The sequence below is a fragment of the Coturnix japonica genome, chromosome 1, assembly GCF_001577835.2.
Source record: "Coturnix japonica isolate 7356 chromosome 1, Coturnix japonica 2.1, whole genome shotgun sequence".
NCBI classification, from domain to species: Eukaryota; Metazoa; Chordata; class Aves; order Galliformes; family Phasianidae; genus Coturnix; species Coturnix japonica.
The window spans coordinates 14,035,624-14,052,448 of record NC_029516.1 but is presented as its reverse complement, the minus strand read 5'-3'; the positions used below and the strand labels follow the sequence as shown (position 1 = coordinate 14,052,448).

The 16,825-nt window shown below is 41.8% G+C and overlaps 2 protein-coding genes across 4 annotated transcripts; one reads left to right on the top strand and one right to left on the bottom strand.

Moving 5' to 3' along the window:
- Nucleotides 1–608: 608 nt before the first annotated feature.
- On the bottom strand, nt 609–3,329 carry TPRKB (TP53RK binding protein). Its single transcript, XM_015851755.2, has 4 exons — nt 3,094–3,329; nt 2,556–2,678; nt 2,098–2,274; nt 609–1,266 (listed from the first exon to the last, which is right to left on the bottom strand). The coding sequence occupies exons 1-4, from the start codon at nt 3,232–3,234 to the stop codon at nt 1,183–1,185; spliced, it is 525 nt and encodes a 174-aa protein (XP_015707241.1). The 5' UTR covers nt 3,235–3,329; the 3' UTR covers nt 609–1,182.
- A 15-nt stretch (nt 3,330–3,344) lies between these two features.
- LOC107308112 (ALG10 alpha-1,2-glucosyltransferase) lies at nt 3,345–16,468 on the top strand. Of its 3 annotated transcripts, XR_001552643.2 has the most exons (4): nt 3,421–3,612; nt 4,671–4,868; nt 15,706–15,793; nt 16,260–16,468. XR_001552643.2 is itself a non-coding variant. In XM_015851734.2 (3 exons), exons 1-3 carry the CDS (start codon nt 3,448–3,450, stop codon nt 8,958–8,960), a joined length of 1,419 nt encoding a protein of 472 aa, XP_015707220.1. In that variant the 5' UTR covers nt 3,345–3,447; the 3' UTR covers nt 8,961–9,511. The 3 variants fall into 3 exon arrangements, 2 of the variants coding, with proteins under 2 accessions (XP_015707220.1, XP_032298397.1); XM_015851734.2 differs by lacking the exons at nt 15,706–15,793; nt 16,260–16,468 and adding an exon at nt 7,905–9,511 and having other exon boundaries at nt 3,345–3,612; XM_032442506.1 differs by lacking the exon at nt 15,706–15,793.
- The last annotated feature ends 357 nt before the right edge of the window (nt 16,469–16,825 follow it).

Sequence of the window (16,825 nt, the reverse complement as noted above, 5' to 3'; positions counted from 1 at the left end):
AGTACCAAAAGAGACCTATCTGTGTCACCTCTAAACAGACCAATGTGGAATCAGTATTGCTGTGTCTATGCAGCTCTGACTGAATTGCAGGATTCAGGTAAAACCTCCTCTTTGGGTAAACCACTTCTTCGTGGTTTATAATGAGAGCAAAGTAAACTCTTCGAAAGGGCTGACAATAGCAGGACAAGGGGAAATGGTTTTAAGTTGAAAGAGGGAAGATTTAGGTTGGATGTTAGGGGGAAGTTCTTCACTAGGAGAGTGGTTAGGCCCTGGAACAGGCTGCCCAGGGAGGTTGTGGATGCCCCGTCCTTGGAGGTGTTCAAGACCAGGTTGGACGGGGCCCTGGGCAACCTGATCTAGTAAAGGTGTATGTTTGGTGGCCCTGCCAGGCAGGGGGGTTGGAACTACATGATCCTTGAGGTCCCTTCCAACCTGAGTCATTCTGTGATTCTGTGTGATTCTGTGAGGACACCTCTTATATGATGGATGGGCCAGAAGTTCATACAAGTCATACTTGAGATCTGCCTGGGCTGAAAGCTTGGGGGCCATTTTAACTCAGTAACGAATGACCTGTTAACTTTATCAAGTACTACAATCCCACTGCAAAATGCAGCTTTATACATACCTTGTTTATTTTCCCCTAAGAAATTAATATATTGCAAAGCATTCAAGCAGAAAAGACAGTTATGTGGAATATTGGGTTTTAGCCACTGACTTTCAGAACAACAACTCATCATACACATGCATAATATTGAAAAAGTTGCACTGGCAACAAACAGAACCAAAACACGCACAAAAAGCTACAGCAGCTGGCTGCACATCATCATTTATGATACACTTGTTGACTTTGTATATACCGCAGGTATAATCCTGCTCTGAGGGGGAATCACAGTCCTTAACAAGAGGCAGTTCTCAGACTGGCTTCGATGTACCAGCAAGTTGACCCAGAAAAACAGCTCTCATAACATATTACTTTCTTAATTTAACTTGGAACACATGACAATAGTAACAAACTAGTTACTAGTTCTATACCAATTAAATAGATTCAGAAGAATTAGAAGCTGAGAACCCCAGCTTGGAATGCGTGTATCAATTATCACGCAGTGATCTCTTCATTAATATTTCTTTATATTGCACAGAGCCTCTTTTTACTTCAAAAAAGTATTTATTTCCACATTTACATTAAACATCTTTTGTTGAGATCCTGCAAATAATACCATCTAATAGGGTGCCAATTTTCTCTTCCTGAGGAGTAATCTTGTATATCTGCAGGGGAAAAAAAAAAACAGTGAGAACAAAAGCTGTGTAAGGAAAACGTATGGGATTGCATACATTCAAGAAGCACACACACACACACATAAAGATTTCACACTTTTTAGATCAGAAACTTGTCTTGAAGGATAGATAAAGTTGGGAGTGAGAAACTACGCAAACTCTGAAACTGCAAGGAACGAGAGAAAGCAAATGAACTAAATGAGAACAGTACTCTAAGATATGCTACGATTGGTCCAATTTTGCTGCTGCCTCCCATCATTACTATGACAGAGGTGAACAAGAAGATTTAAACTACTCGAGTCTTATATGTGGGCTGGATATTCTTCAAGAATATTCCTCAAACACATATTCTTCAAGATACCTTTCTAACATATGGTGATCTGTTAAAAGCACACAAGTCCTAACAGAGCTCCCAACAGCTAATCAACACATTTTTATTTAGCCACCCATGTTGAAACTATCTGGGTGTTCAAGAGTATGAAATTCCTTGGGACTGAAAATTTGTTTTCAATTCTATGTCTATTTGTCTGAGAAAACAGGAAGCAAAAGTGACTGTACGGTGAGGACCAGTCTGGAATTCTTTTTTATGGTCCAACTTCCTGATTATCTCAAAGAATTTGATGCCTTAATATTAGTGATGCCAGAGTGCAACGCCTCAAACTCTTTTCTGGAGTAACAAAAATTAAAAAAATAAAGTTTCATGTAAATCAAGTTTACAGTCATGCTGAAGAAATAAAAACCCTACGTGAAAACTGAGATATATCAGACAATTACATACATTATTCCTTTTATTAAACCCAGCCATCCCTTTTGGCCGCATACCTTTTTAACCTTGGCAATGTCTGTTAGCTGAGGAAGCTCATCTAGAGAAACCTGCTGGCCTTCTACTTGAGATGCTATATCTTCCAGATTTACCGTTTTTTCTCTGTCTACAACCAGAACAATGAGAACGGCTGTGTCACTGTCTGAAATGCCAAACTTCTTAAATGCATCTGAAATCTAGGAAAAAATTAAAAACATCAAAATACTACACTCCTTACATCAAAATAATCATGTTCTTGCTATGTCTTATCAGTTACTGGATCAAAGAAACCAGAAGAATAAATTAACGCATTTTATCTTAATGGAACTCTGAAAAGCAACATGAGATATCAATATATTAGTGTTACTAAAAACAACAGTAACTTCTATTAGTTTGCAAGGTTAAGTGGATATCTATATTCGCCTTGCAGCCACACAAGTTTCTCTGACAAAAATGACATTTGAAGAGTATATCTTACATTGTTGTTTGGTGAAAGGTTGAAGATAATTTCTGCATTGAGAGTTCTGGTCTTCATTTTACCTATCTTGTGTAGATGAACCGCTTTGTTGGCTGCCACAAGAACTTGAAAGGGATCTACGATCTGCAAAATACAACCAAAGTTCAACAGAAATTCAAAGTAGTATTTTGGACTCTAGACAGGGGCACTGACTCCACCAGCTCCCTGGGCAGCCTGTGCCAGTGCCTCACCACTTGCTGGGAAGAAATTGTTCCTAATATCCAACCTGCACCTCCCCTGGTGCATGATGCCATTACATCTTGTCCTACCACTGTTACCTGGGAGCAGAGGCCAAACCCTGCTTCACTACAACCTCCTTTCCAATCATTATAGAGAGCGATTAGGCCTCCCTTGAGCCTCTTCTTCTCCATGCTGACCCACCCCAGCCCTCTCAGCGGCTCCCCATCAGAGCTGTGCTCCACTGCCCTTCTCTGGACACACTCCATGGTCTTTCTTGTGAGAAGCCCAGAACTGAGCACAGCAGCACAGCACCGCTCACCATGGCAGGGTTAATCAGCGCTCCCTCGATGGATCCCTCCATTGCCTTCTTCCGCAGGGCAGCGGCGTTCTGCACCCGGTTGAAGAGCAGCAGCGTGACGCTGCGCTCGGGGAACAGCTCCAGCGGGTGCGTGAGGTGCATCCCGGCGGGGACAGCCGAGCCCGGCTATTGCTGTCTCATATATAAGTTTCAATACAGCGGTCGCAGAGCTGAGCACCGCGCAGGCCGCTCTGCCCTGCAGCCGGCTCCTCCTTCCCTCCGTCGTTCCTCCCCTCGCCCCGCCTGCCGGCCCAGCGCTGCCCGCACGCGGCCCCTCCGGGTCGCGGGGGCCCGGTGCCGCTTCCCGGCGGCAGCATGGAGGGGGTGGAGGCGTACGGCTTCTCGGCCGCCATGAGCGGCGCCTTCCTGCTCTCGTCGCTGCTCTTCGCCGCCGTCAACCGCCGCCTGCGGGAGCCCTACATGGACGAGATCTTCCACGTCCCGCAGGCTCAGGCCTACTGCCAGGGCCGCTTCCTGCAGGTGGGCCCGGCCCTCGGGGCTGTTCTCCAGGGGCACCTCCGGGCGGCAGCTGTCGCTGTGGGCTCGGGCCGCTCGGGATGGGTGTTGATATAGGAGGGAGCGGGGAGGTGGTCCGCGTCTGGCTGCTAATGCCTGAAATTCATTAGACATCCACATTAACGAGCGAGGCGATCCTCCCTCCTCTGCTCTGCTCTTAGGTTGGATGTTAGGGGGAAGTTCTTTACTAGGAGAGTGGTTAGGTCCTGGAACAGGCTGCTCAGGGAGGTTGTGGATGCCCCGTCCTTAGAGGTGTTCAAGACCAGGTTGGATGGGGCCCTGGGCAACCTGATCTAGTAAAGGTGTTTGTTTGGTGGCCCTGCCAGGCAGGGGGGTTGGAACTACATGATCCTTGAGGTCCCTTCCAACCCAGGTCATTCTGTGATTCTGTGCTCTGCCCTGGTGAGACCACACTTGGAATAGTGCGTCCAATTCTGGGCTCCCCAATGCAAGAAAGACAGGGGGCTGCTGGAGGGAGTCCGGCAGAAGGTCACAGAGATGACTGGGGGCCTGAAGCATCTCACTTATGAGGACAGGCTGAGGGGCCTGGGGCTGTTCAGCCGGGAGAAGAGAGGGCTGAGAAAGGATCTCGTCAGTGTTATATAAGTACCTACAGGACAGGACTCACATTGTTGGGGACGGACTCTTTAGTGGCGAGCAACAGTAGAACAAGGGGAAATGGGCACAAACTGGAACAGGGTAAGTTCCATACTGACACAAGGAGGAAATTCTTTACTGTCAGAGTGATGGAGCACTGGAGCAGGCTGCCCAGAGAGGTTGTGGAGTCTCTTCAGGAGATAGGCAAGGCCCATCTGGACACCATCATGTGTGACTTGCCATAGGGAACCTGCTTCAGTAAGAGGCTGGACTCAATGATCTCTACAGATCCCTTCCAACCCCTACAGTTCTGTGATTAACAAAGCAGAGCAGAGTTTGGAATTGCATATCCAAGCCCTGCTGCACATCTGTGCTGCAGTTTTTGTGTGACAGCAGCCCTCTGACCCCTGTCCCCCATTCTGCAGTGGGATCCCATGATCACCACCCCCCCGGGTCTGTACCTGCTGTCTGTTGGTGTGGTGAAGCCGGCAGCCTGGCTCTTTGGCTGGACGGGCAGCGTGGTGTGTTCCACTGGCATGCTCAGGTTCATCAACCTCCTCATCAGCGCCGGCAACTTCTACCTGCTGTACCTCCTTCTGCTGAAGATCCATCAGAAAAATAAGGTACAAAGTAGGATTGTTTTATGTGCCAGTATATACAATTTCTTGACTGTGTGTTTGCTTATTTGTGCTACTCTCTGTTTCATATAGTTGCAGGTGCTGCTGTCAGTTTGACCTAGGAGGCACATGGGTTTTCTGTAAAAAAAGGGGGAAAAAGTATTTTTTCTCTGTCAGATTTTGACCTTCTGAGAATGGACTCTTATGTGTATTGATAAGAAGTCCCAATGAAACATGGCCTCAGGTTAAGGGAGTTGATCCTGCCCCTCTACGCTGGTGGGACTTCACCTGGAGTACTGCATCCAGGTGTAATCCAGGAGAGATGTGGATCCATTGGTGTGCATCCAGCAGAGGGCCACAAAAATGATCCAAGGGATAAAACACCTCTCCTATGAGAACAGGCTGAGAGCTGGGGCTGTTCGGACTGGAGAAGTCTGCAGGGAGGTCTGAGAGCGGACTTTCAGTATCTGAATGGGAGCTATAGGAAGGAAGGGGACAGACTTCAGCAGGGTCTGTTGTGATGGGACAAGGGGAAAGAGTTTCAGACTGAAAGAGGGGAGATTTAGATTGGATGTAAGGAATGTAAAGCATTTTTTTTATAATAAGGGTAGTGAAGCACTGGAACAAGTTGCCCAGGGATGTGGTGGATGCCCTGTCCATGGAGGCACTGAAGGTCAGGCTGGACCACCCTGATCTAGCTGTACATGTCCCTGTTTGTTGAAGGTGAATTAGATTAGATGACCTTTAACGGTCTGTTCCAAGTCAACCAATTCTATGAAATTCTGTGAAATAAGACTTAAAGTAATTTGCATGTGAACTTGTCCAAAGGATAATAACTAATTTAATTGGTAGGATTCTCCACAAAGCTTTACCTGAATGAAGGCCTGTAAGCCATGTTTGAATCAAAATGTGTTCTTTAGAGAAGATACTACATTCACTGTCAGTATGTAGCTGGAAAATAATGCAAGTTAGAAAGAACTCTGTAGCATCATGGAAAAGGGTCTTTTTTTTTTTTATATCCAGTCTGAACCTTTTGTTTCAGTTTATATGCATTGTTTCTCCTGCTCCCACCAAGCACCATTTGAAGAGCCCAACTCACATTACGTGATGACTTCTTCATAGTCAGGCTGCTGTTCAGTCCCCTCATCTATTTTCCAGGCTTATCAAGGTCTGCTCCCTCAACCTCTTAGGGCAGGTGCTTCAGCCCTTCTCTGTCTTGGTGGCCCTCTGCCATTACTCCAGTAATGTCCTGTTATAAAGCACAAAACCTGATGTGTTATACCAAACACAGCCTGACAAATATGGAGTAGAGAGGGATAATTGCTTTCCTTGATCTGCTGCTACCATTTTGCCAGTGCGGCTCAAGAGGCTGTTGCTGTTCCTGGGTGCCAGGGTACACTGCTGGTTCATTTTCACCTTGATGCCTCCTGAGACCCCTGGGGTCCTTTTCCAAAGTGGATCCTCAACTTCTCCATGCCAAGGCTGTGCCATTGCAGGAGGTTCTTATATCCCTGATACAGGCATTCACATTTGCTTTTGTTGAATTTTGTAAGATTTCCGTAGCTCCATTCTCCAGCCTGTGTAGGTCACTCTGAATGGGAACCCTGCCCTTGAGTATATTGTCTGAGTCACCACAGGCCAGTGGTACTGCAGACTTGGTGAGTGTATTCTGTTGTTTCAGATTAATGAGAAAGATGTTAAACAGGATGGGTCCTGGTTGAGATGCCTCCAGTATTCTTACAAGCTTCGTGTAGAATTTGATATAGCCCATTTGTACCTATTTAGCTGTCCACTCATCTAGACCTTATCAGTTCAATTTGGATACAAGACAAATACAGTTGCATTTTTAAAGCCGTGAAGCACCATTGCAGTAGGTAATTTTCTTTTCAGTGGTTAATGTTCTAATCAACGTCTTTCAACACAGTGAAAGTTTTTTAGTTTCACTTTTTATCCGTAAGGATATTTCTCCTGTTCCCCAATTCCTTTACTGTAAGGATGCGTTTTCTTACAGGAGACTCACACACTTGGTAAGACACCAAATCAGGTCAAATTCAATGAATCGTTTCCCTTTTTGGAATACTTAATTTGATGTTTGGAGATTGAAACGTATTTATAAGAAAACAAAAGATTTCTTGACAATAGTACAAGCATGAAAATTTGTGTTTCTGTTGTTGCTGCTTCTCTGAGCTCAGTGTTTTCTCTATTCCCTTTTCTTTATGTTGGTGACCGTTTCATTCAGCACAACATCCTTCAGAAACATCATGCAGCATTTTTTAATGTTGTGAATTGCATCATATCGTGTAGTGAGAGAGACAATTGGCAGAAGTTTTAAGCTGTACTGTCTCCTGTCTTCTTTAAAGTTTCTTTTTTAACTTGTGAATTATAATGAAAGTAAACAATGAAAGCTGCACCAAAGATTAGAAACTTGCGCTGGCCATTTTGTGGGCTGGCTTCAAAAGGCAAAACAGCATGGTGTGTTTTGCTGTCTTATGAACAGCATGTGATAATGAGTTTGCAGTGACATAAAGGACTGAGTTTTTCCTTTTTCCCATTAATATATTTCTTTTATCCTAGATGTGGGAGCAATTACAGTCCCACAATGATTCTGTTGTCACACATATATGAACCCTTGATCTATAAAAGGAGTTGGTGTATTTTTTTTGCCGTGTATTTATCTCACCACCAATAGTTTGATGTATTTATTTGTCTTTTAACATTGTATTGTCAGACATTCTATATTAACATAGCAGGAACTTAACAGGAATGTAGCATATGTGGCCATACAACAACAGAATCAAAGGGTGTCAGAGAACCTATATCATTGTAATGGTGGAGTCTCCTTCTCTGGAGATATTCAAGACCCAACTGGATGCCTACCTGTGTGACCTGGTGTAGGGAACCTGCTTTGGCAGGGGGGTTGGACTCGATGATCTCTAGAGGTTCCTTCCAACCCCTACAATTCTATGATTCTGTGAATTCTTGCAAATATATGTGTTTTTTTAATTGGACATAACTAATCATATTTCTCTGCTTCTTCTCTAGGCTGTGTCAGGTTGCCAGCGAATCTTGTCTTCGTTAACTCTTGCAACATTTCCCACCCTTTATTTTTTTACGTTCCTTTATTATACGGACACAGGATCAGTATTTTTTACTCTCTTTGCGTATTTAATGTGCCTTTATGGTAACCATAAAGCTTCAGCTCTGCTTGGATTTTGTGCTTTCATGTTTCGTCAGACGAATATCGTGTGGACAGCATTTTGTGCTGGAAATGTTGTTGCAGAAAAGCTAAATGAAGCCTGGAAGACTGAGTTACTGAAAAAGAAAGATGAAAGGATCTCTTCCATGAGAACATCATTTTCTGATTTGACCTTAATCATGCGATTTCTTACTGAATATCTCACGTCACCTAAAAACTTAATTACACTTACTGCTTTAACATGGCCATACATTGTATTAGTAACTGCATTCTTTGTTTTTGTCTTCATTAACGGTGGAATAGTTGTTGGTGACAGAAGTAGCCACGAAGCCTGCTTCCACTTTCCCCAGCTGTTCTATTTTTTGTCCTTTACTCTCTTTTTTTCCTTCCCTCATTTACTGACCCCCACTAAAATCAGGAAATTCCTGCAGTCATTGCGAAGGCACCGTATGCAGTACATCCTAATGGCTGCCATCTCTTTGTTCTTGATTTGGAAGTTTACCTACGTTCATAAGTATTTGCTAGCAGATAATAGACATTACACGTTCTATGTCTGGAGAAAAATCTTCCAAAGACACGAGCTTGTAAAATATGTCTTAGTTCCAGCCTATATATTTGCTGGCTGGAGTTTTGTTGATACAATAAAATCAAAATCGATATTCTGGATCTTAATGTATTTTGTATGTTTATTAGCAGTCACAGTTCCCCAAAAGCTGTTAGAGTTCCGTTACTTTATTTTGCCATTCTTAATATACAGGCTCAATATTCCGTTCCCATCTGTTTATAGACAATTTGTTGAGTTGGCTTTTTACGTTGTTGTGAATGCAGTAACATTTTATCTTTTCCTAAACAAAACATTCCAGTGGCCAAATAGCATAGAAGTCCAGAGGTTTATGTGGTGACTTTTTTATAACCTTCATACCTTATGAAAAGCCAGTTCCGTTTCAGAACTGTGGACTCTGGAACAAAGTTTTGTATTATATATGGACCATCTTTTTCCTGGAGGACCGGAGAAGGAAGGAAATTGCTTATGTCCTTGGAACTGAATGTGATGTGTTATAATACACAGATATTGAATTTCTGAACTCCTGGAATGAACACATTTGGTAGGAGATGAAATTTTGGAACACTTACTTAACCAGTAATTAATGTGAAACACGAGAGAGATGTTTACAGTCATTCTTCACTATAATATATTCTCTAATGTACTTCAAGATATGACAGCTTATGTTTCGGAGGTTTGTATTTAAAACAGCTTATAAATGTTACGTTAGGATGCATATTTCCTCTTTGGAACAGGCCGCTTCCATCTGTGGCTAAAGGTCGAGGTATGAAACTCTGCTCAATGGTAACGTTTTCAAAAGCACCTCCATCCTACATCCTACATCCTACTGAATTTTGTGGATTTTTTGTCTTCGATCAATAAATGCTTCCATGAGTTTTGCAAACAGAATGTTGGCTCTTTCATCATTAGGACGTTTTGGAGATTTTATTTCAAACTGATAGTTAGAAAATACAGTGGAGGCTGCCTACATGTGCATTCTTTGGGGGAATAAATGGTACTGTGCAACAAAAGGTAAATTGCAGTTGATATTGTAGCCTATTAGAAAGGGAGTAATTTACGTGTGTCAGCCTGAAACGTGTCCTTACACGGTGGAATGCAGTATAATGAATGCCCCTTTAAATAATAGGGCTTTTATGTCCCAAAGTTCTGCATTCACAGTTTGTATTCAAGTAGGATATGAGTGCACTTGCAATTCCAAATTGAACTCAGTGTTTCCAAGATCTTTGACTTGTAATCTTAAACAATTGCTAATGGCACTGCTGAATTGTTCTTTTAAGTGCTATTCATATACATGCAAATCTAATGGAACTAGGGGGAAGGTGTATCCTTTACCAGGGCAAAATACAATGGTTGTCATTTGTTGTTGGTTGGTTGAAAAGAATTCAGTGCATTATCTTCAGAATAAAAAAAGGCTGTAATGGTCCCTGTCAGCAAATGGCTTTAATGAGACCAGAAAAAATTCAAGTTAACAGTTAAGCAGTTTTTATAAACATAACTAAACGATGTGGTGGGGGGGATCGAAAGTTTCACATGCTGTGTAGCATCTCTAAGGCCTCTAAAGTACTGTAGTCCCACCTGTGGCAATTTGTTATGCTACTGCCACTCCAGTCATTCTGAAAGGGATTCCCACTTCAAAAGTCAGTGCTGTGGGGTTGCTCACACTTAGTGGTTCTGTTACTTCTTTGCTTTACTGTATGCAGATCGATATTCTGGCTCTGAGCCCTTCCCAAGAAGAGTGTGGTTATCTCAGTTCTCCTGTCCAATGTCTTTGCCCGCTCAGTAAGTGGGTTTATTGAAATTGCATTTGAAACACTTTGTACAGAGTTACTGCTTTCTTTTTGCCTTGTTGTCAGGTCAGTAATTTGTTGGCACTGTGTGTACAATAGGAAAAGCTGTTTTTTGATCACTCTCCATTTGGCTTTACCAAGTTGAATGGCCAAGTATGATCTCTGTGAACTACTTTACTAGTTTGTTTTCACTGTTGTAAGATAGAATAATATTGTATTGTGGGATTGATTAGAGTACTCGCATTATCATTTAACTGTACACTTGTTCTCAGGGCTTTCTGATAAGTGAAATCAGGCTGAGTTTAAATAAATCTACTGGGAAATTGCATGAATTATTTAAACAGGAAAGGAGCAATTTGTTGTTAAAGCTGTACTTTTGCTGGTGAGCCAGAGAGACTTTACAGGTAATATTCAATGTTAATGTCATTCAGTTTCAGCAAGGAGAGCGATTGTAATTACATCATGATTAGTCTTATAAAAAGACTCAGATTCAGGTTTTTTTCTGAGACAGAAAAAAAAGGGAATTCTCAGCAACTCGAAATACAGAACTGAACTCAAAATGCAGAACGGTGTGACTGCATTGTTTTGATGTGAGCAAAAGCCACATAGTTGGCAGTTCATAGATTTACACAGAGGTGCTTCTTTGAGAAGGTTTTCAAACAAGCTAAGTTTATAAATCGTACTTTCTGTTGTTCGTGTGCATTTTGTGTTGTTTTCTGCCTCTTCAGTTCTTTGACAACGTGCTTGTATTCAAAATTAGCACGAATTTGGCACCGTAAACAACACGTGCGCGCTGAAATAGTTGTTACCTATTGCTTTGATAGCGCGTAGATGGATTCCTTCCTCCAAAAGTCTTGTAGGAAAAAGCCCTCCGCTCTGATTTTTGTTCTGCTAGTGCAGGTTTGTCTCTTTTTCAGCAGGTGGCAGACTTGTGCCATCTCAGCGCTCAATGGGACGCCGCTGGAAATCGCGGCGTTGGGGTTTAAGCATCACGGTTTGCTGAGAACTGGAAAACTTCAAGTCAGTGTCGTGGCTGATTGCTTGTTGTAGTAACTAGCATAGCTATAATATCGTTGGATTTAATTACCAATCTACATGGTATGATGTGTTTCAGAAGCAGAGCTAGTTCTTCTCATCTTTAAAATGTCTCCTTTCAATGTTTTTTGTATTTACGGAGCTTTTACGTCTGGTCTTAGAGAACAAAATGCAGCTTGAAAGCTTGCTGTCAGAACGTCTGTTTTACAATGTAATAATTGCTTAGAAACTTAGGTGGACTTTCTTCTGCTGTTTTATTACTGACTTTCCCAGCATTCTTTTTTTCTTCACCTACTCTATTCATTGCCATATATATATATATAAGAGAAAAAAAGGATGAGTAGAAGTAAGCAAAGAAATTCTACTTTTGAGACTGACACATTTGCTCTTTTTTTTGGATGATGCACATGTGCAATGAAAATGTCCAAGTGGCTGTCAGCCCCAGAGTGGTTGACATGCTGCATTTTAAATGCATCCTCTGCTTTCTGTGCTGTGAAAAATCAGAACCCAAAGTCCATGAAAATAATGTTTGTTGTCTATATTCACCACTTGGTTGGCTTGTGGGTTTTTTTTCCTCCTAAAGAGCTCTACCATCCTTGCTCATCTCTTGTTAGATAGGATAGGCTTTTTCTCTTTGTTTCAGTGACATTTGTGTGTCAGCTGAGGCTTCTTTTATAAAAAGAATCTCTCCATGAGACTGAAATGCTAATCTAGTCAGCAATGTGTAGCTCAAATGCTGTTAATTTGTGAGCTTTTGGCACTGGGCGTTCTGCTTAATCTCAGAGCATGTTCAGGACCTCAGTCTGCTCCTTCAGCTCCAGCGAAGGCTGGGTTATAAGAGCTGGGATTAGAAGGGAAAGGGCTGGTACAGGTAACTGCTGTTGCAGAAGTAAATGGGATACTCTAGGGGTCGTGAAGTACCAGCTGGAAGGAAAGGCTGCTGGTTGCTGTTAGAAGACATTTCTGAAACTTGAGGATGAGCTGGTTTATCAAATAGTGTTTCTAGTACTGGAATGTGGATCTGTAAATGAACATCTTAATGTCCTCAAGAAATCTTGTGAGCTTACTTGAACTGCAGCTGTATGTCAGTAACAGGAAAAGGGTTCGTTGCCCAGACACTGCTGTTTTTATCAAGCAAATATTGTCATATCTTAAAAAATAAACACTCCTAAAACAGGCTTCTTGTGTGCTTTATTCCCTGGTTCTATCTAGAAGTAAATTGATAGGCCATACATTTGATTGGAATTGGCATGAACTGGCTTGAATGGTAGCACTGTGCATCTTTCCAAAGATGTAATTGCAGAAGTTCGTGTCCTTAGCTACCTTCAGATCTTTTCTAATGAGATTACATTTCCATGTTTTCACATCAACTCTCCTAATAGCATTGTCACGGAAATAATGCAAAAGCAGTGGTTATGGTGATTATTGCTTCTAGGACTCTAATTTTAAGGCACTGCTTCAAGCCTGCACTTTGCATACATGTAAATCATGCTGCGTTGTCCTGGGTTCTCATCAAATCTCAAACAAAGGGTTGCCTGGTTGAATTTAAATGTAAATGGCAAGCTTCAAAAGAACAAAGGAGCACAGGCAGGAATATTCCAGATTTCAGAGATAGCATTTTGCCCTCTGGGTCGGTGCTGAGCAAATGGCACGTTGGTGGTGGGTGGGGGTAAGAACATCAGAGCTGCAGTCCCGGTAAGAGCAACCTGGCTGGTTTTTAGCTAACATTTTCCTTGTTGCAAATGGGATTTCTTACTGCTGTGTGTACTTGTGCACAGCTACAGCACTGTATGCTTCTCATTACCAAGGGGATTGTTTGATGTTAGTAGCCCACTGTGTTGTGGCCTTCACCTACTGTGTAGGTGGGAACTCATCTGCCAGACATCTTGTGAAAGCTATCTGCTACTGAGACCTACTTTGGAGCACAGCATGTTTGGGCAGAGCACTTGAGCCCCTCGCACCCAGCTTTTAGGCCAGAATGAGCCGTGTTGGAGTTGATTTTCCTGCTGCCTAATCTGAATACTTTCAGTTCAATACAAAATGTCAGCTTGCTTTGAAGTCTCAAGAAGCTGTGTGGGATAACTTTCCTTGTCCATCTTCGTTCTACCAGCAAAAGAACCAGGAGCATGCCAAAGGAAAAGGAGTTTATTTGCTGACTATGGTAAAAAGCTGCATATATCCATGATAACAATGTACTGGTGCAGATTTCCTTCAATAACCTGGAGTTTTGTTCAGTCATTTCTTATTATTTTCTATATTCTATTCTGAAATGAGGAAGGGTGATGATTTATTGGTTAAGAGCCAAAAGAAAATAAAAGTTTGCTCTTTTCTAAAGCACTAAGAAAAAAAATGGTTTGGGATTTTGGAGCAGGCTGATGTGTGAGGGGAGCTTTAAGTCTGCCTTCAAGATAAATACTATTCATTTCCCTCTGCGCTCCTTCACTGCTTGTATAATTTACACTGCCTAAAGTTTGGAGGGGGTGGCAGAGGAGATGGCATTGTAATGACCTAACCCAGCTGTTTGCATGGCAGTAGGCTGCAGAACTTCATCCAGGAACTTCCATGGAGAGAGAATTAGATTCCAAGTTATGTAAGTGAATCCTGTGGAGTTTAATATTTTGTGGCTGAAACGGAGCACGTCTTCTGAAAATGCATTCTATTTAAAGCCAACAAAGCAATGAATTTGCCTTCTCCTTTGACCAGCTTTTTCAAATATCAATTACTTTTACTCAAAAAAAAATCCTTTTCCTTGTGATTATTATCTCTGTGCTAGATCTGTGCAAGACAGGTCTCCCCATTTTCTTCTTTTACCTGTGTAGATATGCATCATATAACTTCCATTCATACCAGTATGTGCAAATCACAACTCAACTTCCTCTTAACCTTCTGACCTAGAGAAACATGAAGGCTCTTGTGTTCCAGGCTGTTTTTTCTCTGGCTTTGTTTTTTTTCAGCATGTGTGGAAATACGATTGCAAGAACTGAAGACAGCACAACACAATTGGACGCTTCTAGTTTGTTGTTATTTGTTGGTGGGGGTGTGTTTGTTTTGGTTTGTTTATCTGTTTGCAAGCAGTATCATTGACCTAGATACATATACCTATATATGTACCTGTATACACCTGTATACCTGTATACATATACATATTAAGGCAGGTTCTGTGGCACCCTTAGTTTGAACAGCTGCTAGCTGTCGTGTACATGAAGCGTTTCTTTTTGACTTCTAAAGACATGTTCATGGAAAAACCAGTGCAATATAAATATGTTATTAAGTCCTGTAACAACTGCTTTGTTGTGGCTGAGATAGGTTGGGAGGTTGGGAGTGCTGTTTGCCCAGATACCCCAAGATTTGGTTGTTTTCCCTCCCCTAGAAGAACTCAGTGAAGTTAAATGCTTATAGAGGTGAATTGAGTTGATTGACTGCTGCCCTGGTCTGTAGAGCCAGGGATAACTTGAGTTTGCTGTTGTGTTGAGAGATTAGTTTTGTTTGCCTTGAGACATGATATATTTTGAGGAGTTGAAGCACAAGGATTTTTGTTTTCTGTCTGATTTGAAATAGAGGCATTCATACAATGAAGATGGGATGGCTATGGAAGGATATTACTTTTACTTACTAAGACTTAACCAAATTTCAGTTGCCCTGATGGGGACAACTATTCTCTAACTCATGAAGTCAGTCCATGTGAAAACAAGAGGGTTTTAGTCTTTGTTCTCGTCATCAAGCTGCATGAAATCTTTGATTTCCTAAAACAAATTAACTCCAATGCCACTGAAACTGGTGGGCATGCTTACATTTTAAAATCCTTGCTTTACAATTAAAACTTCTTGGTGAATAAGGAGCCTTTCTGGAAAATAAACTCCAGTTTTGCTATCTTGCTAGCAATTAAGGCTTCTGTAAGCCTTAGCATAGAATTACAGCAAAGATCAGTTAATGTCGGTTGTGACTGAATCAGAGTCAAAGATGTTAAACACATGCAAGCATTCTAACTTGCTATTTGGGTTATACATAATAAACTACTTGATGCTCTTGAATTTTCTTGCCCATCATTTTGCCAGAGAGTAAGTAAACAAGACAAAAAATCTGAAGTCAGCTATGATATCTTGATAGTCTGCAGTTGCTTGGGGGAAAATAACGTTTCAACAACAGCCTGTAGTCAACACCTTTCTTTTGCTAAGCAGCATTAAAGGACTTCTGGTAATTTTTTGCTGCAGTGGGTCTCAGGCTTTGTGCTTTCCACCCCTTTCTGTGTTTTCTCTTTAGGATCCTCTTTCTTGGACATGGCTTTGTTAGCTCTCACATGGAGAACTGATCTGGGGCTCTTCCTTATTAAATTAAATTTTATGAGTGTGTGAGTATTTCTGAGTTCATTTGTAACAGTTGGGAACCTGTGGGGTGCAGCATTAGCATCTGTGGAGAAGTGTTCAATTGCAGTGATACCAAGGCAGTAAAATTGCAAGGAATGCTGAGAAAGATCAGTGCTCCTGCTTTTGCAACTCTGTTGTGGTGTAAGAGCCAGCATTAGAAATGCAGATGGTGGCACTTGTTGACAACATACATTCAATACTTTGTTTTCTCATTAAATCTATTGTAATGTCTATTGTAATGTAAGCAGGATAATTGGGAATCAGATTTAACCTTTGATATTATACTGAAAGAATATGAATATTGACAGTTTTTTGGTGCTTTGAACATATACTTCTGAGGTAGAGTAGAAGAAGATAATTAGTCTAATTCTCTTTTCCATTACCCACACAATAAGATAATTGAAACCACAGTAAGTACAATTTCATGAGATGGATCTGTTTTCATTTCAGTGCTGCATTCTCCAAGGACTCTATCTAGAGGATCTAAATCAACAGGAACTTACACACTAAAGAAATAATATTGCCTTCTTCAAACACTTCAGCTGCATGCTGAAGAAGTCTGAAAGATCAGACCTAGAGACCTTGAAGATATTTGGATTTGGTATATTCAGTTAAATGCACAATAATATGAAAAATGAAATAAAACCTTCAAGCATTCATTGGGACTAAAGTATTTTGATAGTGACAACCAGTTGAGGGATGCACCTGGTGATCCCATGGAGGAGAAGATGAACATAAAGGTGTGTGTGTCTGCAGAGAGCTTATGCTGGGAATATGTTTTGTGGTAATGGCAACCCAACTTCACCCTGGCTCTTTAGCATCCAGTTTCATCCCTCTGTAGGATGGATGAACCCATTCCTCTCAAAGTAGGCCATCCATTTTCTTCCCACCCATGACCTACCTTTACCCGACCCTAGTACTCCTCAGTCCTGCCACCCAGGTTCAGCAGCCCAGCAAATTCCTGCTCTTCCATCAGGCTAAGCAGAGCTTCCCACACCTTGCTTTCATTCTTCAAA

What these genes read in the sequence shown, in the direction of transcription:
- LOC107308112 (XM_015851734.2), top strand. Translation starts at nt 3,448, where the DNA reads ATGGAGGGGGTGGAGGCGTACGGCTTCTCGGCCGCCATGAGCGGCGCC. An exon ending in GCCAGGGCCGCTTCCTGCAG is followed by an intron (nt 3,613 to 4,670) that starts GTGGGCCCGGCC and finishes CCCATTCTGCAG; the next exon opens with TGGGATCCCATGATCACCAC. An exon ending in AGATCCATCAGAAAAATAAG is followed by an intron (nt 4,869 to 7,904) that starts GTACAAAGTAGG and finishes CTTCTTCTCTAG; the next exon opens with GCTGTGTCAGGTTGCCAGCG.
- TPRKB (XM_015851755.2), bottom strand. Translation starts at nt 3,234, where the DNA reads ATGCACCTCACGCACCCGCTGGAGCTGTTCCCCGAGCGCAGCGTCACG. An exon ending in ACCTTTCACCAAACAACAAT is followed by an intron (nt 2,275 to 2,555) that starts GTAAGATATACT and finishes ATTTTTTCCTAG; the next exon opens with ATTTCAGATGCATTTAAGAA. An exon ending in ACATTGCCAAGGTTAAAAAG is followed by an intron (nt 1,267 to 2,097) that starts GTATGCGGCCAA and finishes TTTCCCCTGCAG; the next exon opens with ATATACAAGATTACTCCTCA.